We start from the raw sequence: 8,817 nt of genomic DNA on the forward strand, positions 1-8,817 counted from the left end.
TGATCCTGGGGTCTGTCTATAAAGCTGGGGACAGGCGGTTGGGGGACTCCTCACCCATATCCTTAAGCTCTGTGACCCTGTTTGGAATAGTCTCTCCCCAGATATTCTACAATTGCCCCCTTATCAAGTGCCCCTGATCTGGTCCTGGGGAAACCCCATCTCTAACAGTGGTAACTTCTGAACCAGCTGTGTCTGCCTCACTCCCTCCTGGGGAGGCCCAGGTTGGTAGACTGTCTTTATCCGATGGGAGCCATCTTTTCCCTGAGCTGGTAACCTGTGGGCCCCGACCCTCAAGGCTGCCTTGTTCTATCTAAAACACAGGAGACTTGGTAGTAGAGAGAGGAAGAGCACATGACAAGCCTTTTTCTGTTTCCCGTCCCTGACCTCTGGCCTGTGGGCAAGGTCCCCTCTTCTCCTTTCCCAGTCTCAAGGTTCTCTGAGATTCCTTCACATCTGTGGTGATTTTGGGTTTTTCAGCCTTTTTTTTTTTTTTTTAAATCAGCCCCAGTTGGTCATTCTGCACCTGGGTGCCTGCTGACACCTGGTTCTGCCTCTTTGCAGCTCTGCACATGTGCAAGCCATTCAGACTTGACCCTGGCATCTTCATTAAAAAAACGGGCAATGATGTGTGGTATGGCTGTGGGTAATGGTAGCCATGGTGGGGGCAGGGCAAAGCAGATAGAATCTGGTACACATTGTTTGTCTCAAAACAGGCCTCCTTGTCTTCTGAACACATTTTGTGTGGTGCTTGGGTAGAACCGAGGGCCTCTCAGCGTGAGGCAAACACTAACACTGAGCCTTGTTTCTTCTGAGATGGGGTCTTGCTATGTACCCCAAGCTGACCTCAGACTCAGTCCTCCTGCTACTGCCTCCTAAGTGCTGAGATCATAGGCAAGCACCACCACACCCAACTCTACATGTTTATGATACTGAAAGAGGCCATGTAAGTAATGGTGCCAGGCCAGGCATTGCGGTATATGCCTGTAAACTCAGCATTTGGAGATGGAAACAGAGATCACGTTGAGGTCATTCTTGGCTACATCAAGACCAATGAGGGCTACATAGTGAGACCTATATCAGAGAGAGAAGGGGGGAAGAAGAAGACGAAGAGGAAGAGGCAAAGGAGGAGGAGGAGAAGGAGGAGGAGGGGAAGGGGAAGGGGAAGGGGAAGAAAAGGAAGAGGAAGAGGAAGAAGAAGAAGGAGGAGGAGGAGGAGAAGAAGAAAGTCTGTTTGTGGTCGTGGTGGAACATAGTTTTTTTTGTTTACTTTTATACATATATGTAACATAAAATAAGTAAATGTAAAACTAGACAACGAAAGAAACTCCCCTGTGTTTTGTCTGTATGCGTGTATGTGTACCATGTGCATATGCAGTACCCCTCTGGGGCCAGAAGAGGGCACTGGAACTTCAGAACTAGAGTTACAGAAGGTAGTGAGCTGCCACGTAGATGCTGGGAACTGAACCCAGGTCCTCAGCAAGAGCAACCAGTGCTCTTAACCACTGAGCTGCTTCTCCAGCCCTGTGGTACATGTTTATTATTCCAGAAATGGTGAAGCAGAGGCAGGAGGATCCCTGGGGCTCAGTGGCCAGCTTGCCTGGCCAGATGATTGAAGTTCAGGGAAACGAAAGCTCAGGGGTCTTTTCCCTTGGACAGACCACTTGAGGTTGATCTTTGATTTCTACATAGATGCACGATATGTACACACAGGTAACACCCTTTGCCGCATCCCACCCCATCCAAGCCTCAAACCAAAGGAAAAAGTAACAAAGAACTGCACAAGGAGCCGGGTGACTCACGGCTGCCATCCCGGCTATTTGAGGGGCTGAAGGAAGACACAAAGTTTCCACCTGTCTGAGCTACACGGTGAGTTCAAGGTACCCTGGACCAGTTAGTGAAGCTCTGAATCAAGACTAACAAAAGAGGGCCTAGGACTGTGAATGCAGCTAGCAGTGGAGGGCTGGCCTAGCGTCACAAAAATAAAGTAACAGTGGTGGTAATAAATATCAATAAAATACTTGTTGAGACTATAGGTAAACCCAAAAGGCGTATTGGGCACAGACTGCCATTCGCTTCTTTTGTCTAGAACAAATCCACTCCTCTCTGCTGGTCCAAGGTGAGGTATGGCGGTAGGGTCTGGCTCGAGTGGACCTCTCCGCCCACATGGCTGCTATGGAGTTAGGAAACTGATCATGATATGGAAAGGTCAGGGCTTTGTATCCCTTCCTCTCTTCTTGATGGATTGTCCCATCTTTGATCCATAGAGTCTCCAAGGCCGATGGGACTGTGCCAGTTTGAAAACACACTGCTCTGTGTGTGACACAGGAAGGGACCTGAAGGGAAGGGTCAGAGCCACAGCAGAACAGAGGGCTGGAGCTGGGGACTATAAAAGACCTTACCAGTGCCCTGTACAAGTGTTGGGCCATGCTGCTACCTTCGCTGCTGTTGCTGCTGCTGCTGCTAGCTGGCACCCGCTGGCTGTGGGGCCAGTGGAAGCTGTGGAACCTTCATCTCCCTCCTCTGGCCCCGGGGTTTCTGCACTTTCTACGACCTAACCTTCCTGTCTACCTGCTTGGCCTCACTCAGAAACTTGGGCCCGTCTATAGAATCCGCTTGGGGCTGCAAGGTAAGCCAGTCTTCTGTCTTCGTGTGACCCCTTCTTCCCTGCTTGACTCTGTCATTTCCCCTCAGATGTGGTGGTGCTGAATTCTAACAGAACCATCGAAGAGGCCTTGATCCAAAAGTGGGTGGACTTTGCCGGCCGACCCCCGATAATACATGGTAAGGGTTAAGGCACAATTTCTCTTCCTCCTCCTCCTCTTCCTCCTCCTCCTCCTCCTCCTTCTCCTCTTCTTCCTCCTCTCCTTCCTCTTCCTCCTCCTCTTCCTCCTCTTCTCCTTCCTCTTCCTCTTCCTCCTCCTCCTCCTCTTTTTCTCCTTCTCCTTCTCCTTCTCCTTCTCCTCCTCCTTCTCCTTCTCCTTCTTCTTCTTCTAAGTTTGGGTCTTACTATATAGCCTTTGCTGAGCCGAAAATCACTACGTAGACCAGGCTGGTCTCAAACTCACAGAGATCCACCTGGTGTGGCCACTGCCCTGAGCTAAGGGTACTTCTTGGACTTTGGGAGCCAGGTAAGACCTTTGGTGTCATTGGTTGGTTGTGAACATGTCTTTCTACCATCCCTCCTGCAGGAGCGATGGACTTGGACCTGTCCCTGGGGGATTACTCTGTAATGTGGAAGGCCCAAAAGAAACTCTCTCGCTCAGCCCTGATGCTGGGCATGCGAGAGTCCATGGAGCCTCTGATAGAACAGCTGACCCAGGAATTCTGCGAGGTGAGGCTGGGTTCTTGTGGCCCGACCCTCTTGGGGTCAACTTCCCTCTTGCCCAGTACCCCTCTGTCCCTACAGCCTCTACAGCCTGTCTCTTCTCTACAGCGCATGAGAGCCCAGGCTGGTACCCCCGTGACCATCTGTAAGGAATTCTCTTTACTCACTTGCAGTGTCATCTGCTGCCTTACCTTTGGAGACAAGGTCCATACTACCCTCCTGTCCCTTGGGCCCACTCCTCAGCCCCTCCTGGCCCTCTGTGGGTCTTGAACTCAAAGCTTCCCCTCATGTTCCAGCAGGACAGCACTTTGGTACATGGCATTCATAACTGTGTCCGGGACTTGTTGCAAGCCTGGAACCACTGGTCCATCCAAATCTTGGATATATTTCCCCTTCTCAGGGTGAGGAATTGCAGCCCAGTCTTCCCTGAGTTGCAGGGGAGGAGGGACCACTGGTCTCCACCCTGCAGCTAACTCCCCTTCCGGCCCCAGTTCCTCCCCAATCCAGGCCTCTGGAAGCTGAAACAGTTCCAAGAGATCAGGGACCATATTGTAAAGCAGCAACTGAGGCAGCACAAGGTGAGCCTTGCAGGAGGACCGGTTCCTCTGGCTTCATCCAGTGATGTGCCTGACGCCCCCCACCCCTATCACTGCTGGGCAGGCTTCTGTCCTCAAGCTAGACACTCAGCTCCCCCTGCCTCTGCAGGACAGCCTGGTAGCAGGTGGCCAATGGAAAGACATGATTGACTACATGCTCCAGGGACTGGAGAAACAAAGAGACGGCAAAGACACAGAGCAACTCCATGAGGGGCATGTGCACATGTTGGTGGTGGACCTCTTCGTCGGTGGCACCGAGACCACGGCTACCACGCTCTCCTGGGCGGTGGCTTTTCTTCTTCACCACCCTGAGGTGCACTGTGGGAAGACACCTTGGTCCAGTTTCTCTGCTCTTGACTGCTTGACCTGGGCGATGCACTCAGAGGGGGTTCTAGGCTCAGCTAGAAGGCTGGAGGGAGGGGCCGCAGGCTGGGCAGCTGTGAGCCACTTGAGCAAAGTCTGGTCCCTAGAGTCCAACCTTGCCCTTTCCTCTCAGATCCAGAAGCGACTGCAGGAAGAATTAGACCTGAATCTGGGACCCAGCTCCCAGCTCCTGTACAAGAACCGAATGCAGCTGCCTCTGCTCATGGCCACCATTGCTGAGGTGCTGCGTTTGCGGCCCGTGGTACCCTTGGCCTTACCCCATCGTGCAACTAAGACTAGCAGGTGGTTCACCGGAGGTAAGGGTTGAGGGAGGGAGGCCTCGCTGGGCGCTCCTGACTCCACCCTTCCCTCAGCATCTCTGGCTATGACATTCCCAAGGATATGATTGTCATCCCCAACATCCAAGGCGCCAACCTGGATGAGACGGTTTGGGAACTGCCCAGCAAGTTCTGGCCTGGTATGAGGCAGATAGGAAAGGGAGTGGAAAAGGTCCAGCCTCTGCTGGGACAAACTTCTCTAACTCTCTGTCTGCTACCCACAGATCGCTTCCTGGAACCTGGCAGGAATCCCAGAACACCATCCTTTGGCTGTGGGGCACGCGTATGCCTGGGAGAGCCCCTGGCGCGGCTGGAGCTCTTCGTGGTGCTGGCTCGCCTGCTCCAGGCCTTCACGCTGCTGCCGCCAGCAGATGGCACCCTGCCCTCCCTGGAGCCCCAGCCTTATGCTGGCATCAATCTCTTAATTCCTCCCTTCCAGGTGCGGCTGCAGCCCAGGAACCTGGCGCCCCAAGACCAGGGTGAGAAATCCTTGACAGGCTAGGACGAGCCTTGTGCCTCACTTTCTCCTTTATTACTCTATTCCCCTCCCCTCCCCCCTGTAAACATGGTGCTGTGAGATTGCGGCAGAGAAGGCTTCCTCGGCGAGCTAGGCACAGTACAGGCACACTGGCTCTTCTCTGGTCACAACCCCTCAGTGCTCGGCAGTCATACCAGGGTGTGAGTGAGGTGGACAGCAGGCTCAGGTGCCCCTGGTGGGGGCCCGGAAATTTCTGGGTCTCCGCTTCATTTCCGTGAAGGACACCGAGAACTTGAAGCCCTTCCAGTCGTACCAGCTCACTCCCTGAGGAAAGGGTTGTCAAGGGAGGAGAGTCAAGACAACACCACATCGATGCCGCCTTATCCATCCCAACCCTGCTCCTGTAGGTGACTCCCAGGGTTCAGCCACCTCCCCCGTAATCCCTGAGCTGATGCCTTCTAATAAACTATTAAACGATTTCTTCAAGATTCCTTAGCAAGGTTGGCGTAATCGACTCATTTCACAGATGAGCCTCTGAGGCCTAAGACATTCAACCATTCATGCGAGAGTACTCCAGCCCAGGTCACCCAGATCCCAACCTGGAGCCCCGTGGCCTCTACAGTCCCCACCTGGTGATCCACTGTGCTCCCGTACAGCCCGTTGAGGTTGGCGTAGTGACAGTTCTTGTACCACCAAGCCCCACGATAGGAGACAGCGCAGGAGATGAGCAAATTGTTGGGGTCTCGATCACGGGCAGAAAAGACACTGCCACTGTGGTAGCTCATAGAGTCACCTGGCAGGGCATGAGAAGGTGTGGTGAGGGTCACCCTCATGCCCGCCCCCACCCCGTTCGGGCCCACACTTACCTGCGGTCCCGTGGTAGCCCTCCAGGTGTAGGCGATAGTTCTCCTTTGCTGAGTCTACCCGGAAGAAGTCATACTGGGCGAACACGGCTTCCTTTCCGGCTCGCAGGTCCACACGCATAGAGTAGTCTCCAGCCTGTGTCAGGCTGTGCAGAGCCTCGTTGCCTGGGGTGGAGCATGCTTCATCAGGGTACTGAGATCCACTGGACTGCCATGCCATCCCTTCCCCAGTTCCCCAGCCCTATGAGGCACGGACCCAGCCAGAATTCCCTGGAGATGTTCCCAAAACCATGGGCATACTCCTCCCAGTCTCTCCAGAAGTCCGTCTGTCCATCCATGCGGCGCTGGAACACCTGGAAAGCAGACAGGGCCAGTGTCAGCCTCCGGCTCCTGGGCATCGGCCGCTGAGCTACACGGTTGTACACAGGGAGCTGGGCTCTGAATAGAACCCACCAACCAACCGCCTCCTTCAGTATCCATGTCACAAAACACATCCAAAGGCCGCTCGCGGTTGCCATTGAGGAAGATGGTGGTGGTCTTTGATGTGCTGGCCCCATTCTTCAGCTCCTCCCCGCAGTCCCGGGGGAAGGGGATCCGCAGCCCACCTGTGGAGAGGAGGTGGAGAGTCTGTCTGTCCTCTTTCTCAAATCTCAGACCCCAGCTGTCCCCTGAAGCTCACACCCTAAAGCCAGTACCAGTAGTAAAGGAAGTGGACACAGGCGGTGAGAGGCTCTTGCCCCAAATAGCCCGGAGCTGGGCGCTGTAGAAGGTGGAGGGGAAGAGGCGGAGAAGCCTGTGCGAGGTGGTTCCTGCTGGAAGCAGGATTACCTGGGGACAGACGAGGGACAGGTCAGTAGAGGGCGAGATGGAGACTCTCGGGGAGAGCCAGAGGTGGCACCTCCAAACCTAGCCGCGGAAAGCCAGTGGCCGGCCGGTGAAGCGGGGTACCTGAATCTGTCCTCCAGGCGTGTCAAAGCTGAGCAGGTAGCCTGTGGGCGCAACTTCAGGCGCAGTCCAAGTGAGCAGGGCCGTGCGAGGAGTCACTTCCTTGGCCTCCAAGTCCTGGGGGGGCTTTAACCCTGGAAGGGGAAAGGATGGAAGGAGACAGAAATGAGGTCCGTATCTGTTCCCTTCAATCTCCTGTGACCCCCACACAGCCCTGGCTATACCTGTGGTGAAGGTAATGCTGGCTGGGGAGGTGAAGTTAGGACCCCGGAGACCACGCACGGTGGCTGTGTAGTTAGTGTCAAGTGTCAGGTCCGTCAGTGGGTAGTCCACAGCGCTGCCAGGTGCGGAGGCCTGAAGGGGCGGGGCTGGAGTGGGAGGCGCATCAGCACCTATCCATCCATGCTGTACCCGGTTCCCCGCTCCCCGCCTCAAACAAGTCCTCTTTAGAGGAGGCTCCATCGTGCTCACCCCCAGGGGATGCGACCTGGACGTTGTATTCATCCACCGGGTTGTGGGGGGGTTTCCAGTGTAGAAGGGCAGATCCGTCAGTCAAGTTCAATGCCCGTAGCTGGGTGGGACCATCAGGCACTGGGCAAGAACAGGGAGCTCAGAGGCATTCCTACCCCGCTGGCTCCTCCCTCATTGGAGGTTGGAGCCCCGGGGTCTCCTTTGCCCGCATTACCCCCTTTCCGCGTTCTCGCTTTCTCTTTCTCTACCTCTCCTGGTGCTGGGGGCAGCCTTTCTTACCTGTGGTGAGGAATCCTGTGAGAGGCTCGCTCTCCTCAAAGCCACGGACGGAGACCACGGTCACCTCATAGCGAGTGTCTGGAGTCAGCCCCTGGAGGATCTGGGTCTGGGTGCGGCCATCCACCTGCACACTTTGTGGTTCTCCTGCCAACATGGATGAAGTCTGAGAACAGCTAGAGAGCAGGCAGTGTGCTGGGGTGGCGGTGGGCAAGAGAGGAGAGCTAAGGAGGACACGGGGGGGGGGGGAGTGCAGGGGGAAGGGATCTTCACCTCCGTCTGCTAGCTGGTAGGAGATTTTGAAGCTGTCCACCCTAGAAGGTGGCGGGACCCAGCTGACTTTGGCCGATGTTTCTCCGATGTCACTGAATTGCAGGTCCCGAGGGCTTTCCAGAACTGAGGTCATAACGGATGGGTACAGTGGGTAAGGCACGGATAGGCAGGCTCCTGCCGTATCTCCTTGGGTGCTCTGGCTCCAGAGAGGCCTGTTACCCCTCTATGGTAGGTTCCCCTGGACAGGTGTCACTCTTTAGGTGTCTTCAACCCCTCCCCCGCTCACCACACGTGTTACATGCTGCGTCCCACCCTGCAAAGCAAAAAAACCCCTCTTTGGTGCCCCTGTGGGTCCTCACCTGGGCTCAGAGTGCGAGCAGTGCCCTGGATGCTGTCTGCCTTGTGAGGCCCACGCAGCCCATACAGAGTAAGGCTGTACAGGGTCCCGGGACGCAGGTCTCGGAGCACGGCCGAGCGCCGCGCCCCTGGCACCATAAGCTCTCGCTGGAGCAGAGGGCGAGGATGCAGCTCCAGGGTACTTGGTAAGGGGACCCCAAAGCGCAGTAGGAAAGAGTCAAAGGCCCCAACGGGGGCTTCCCAGTTTAGCCGCAGAGAGCTGGTGGTCACATCTGACACTGAGAGCTGGGACAGGCGGGGCCCTGGGTCCCCTGGACCAGCAGGAACTGGATCTGTGGGAGGTGAGTAGGAGAAAAGGGTTTGGAGACAGATGCATACCAGCTTTTCGATTTTTTTTCTTTTTCTTGGTTTTTCGAGACAGGGTTTCTCTGAGTAGCCCTGGCTGTCCTGGAACTCACTCTGTAGACCAGGCTAGCCTCGAACTCAGAAATCCGCCTGCCTCTGCCTCCCAAGTGCTGGGATTAAAGGCGTG

The 8,817-nt window shown here is 55.4% G+C and overlaps 2 protein-coding genes across 5 annotated transcripts; one reads left to right on the forward strand and one right to left on the reverse strand.

The window, feature by feature from the left end:
* Positions 1–2,424: 2,424 nt before the first annotated feature.
* Positions 2,425–5,586, forward strand: LOC114634782 (steroid 21-hydroxylase). Of its 4 annotated transcripts, none has more exons than XM_028783369.1 (10): positions 2,425–2,626; positions 2,692–2,787; positions 3,192–3,331; positions 3,434–3,529; positions 3,622–3,726; positions 3,817–3,903; positions 4,031–4,234; positions 4,418–4,587; positions 4,659–4,762; positions 4,847–5,586. In XM_028783369.1, exons 1-10 carry the CDS (start codon positions 2,425–2,427, stop codon positions 5,122–5,124), a joined length of 1,482 nt encoding a protein of 493 aa, XP_028639202.1. In that variant the 3' UTR covers positions 5,125–5,586. The 4 variants fall into 4 exon arrangements, with proteins under 4 accessions (XP_028639202.1, XP_028639203.1, XP_028639201.1 ...); XM_028783370.1 differs by having other exon boundaries at positions 2,692–2,781; positions 3,189–3,331; XM_028783368.1 differs by having other exon boundaries at positions 2,692–2,781; positions 3,189–3,331; positions 3,625–3,726.
* On the reverse strand, positions 5,143–8,733 carry LOC114634783 (tenascin-X-like; the record flags this gene model as incomplete). The annotated part of the gene is made up of 12 exons (XM_028783372.1): positions 5,143–5,424; positions 5,730–5,893; positions 5,967–6,128; positions 6,220–6,316; positions 6,417–6,568; positions 6,659–6,791; positions 6,912–7,042; positions 7,133–7,276; positions 7,380–7,499; positions 7,659–7,802; positions 7,929–8,051; positions 8,288–8,733. Coding segments are annotated over 12 exons (1,918 nt in total), but the record flags the coding sequence as incomplete, so codon positions are not given.
* Between the last annotated feature and the right edge of the window lie 84 nt (positions 8,734–8,817).

The sequence above is a fragment of the Grammomys surdaster genome, unplaced genomic scaffold, assembly GCF_004785775.1.
Source record: "Grammomys surdaster isolate TR1022 unplaced genomic scaffold, NIH_TR_1.0 1093, whole genome shotgun sequence".
In the NCBI taxonomy this organism is placed as follows: Eukaryota; Metazoa; Chordata; class Mammalia; order Rodentia; family Muridae; genus Grammomys; species Grammomys surdaster.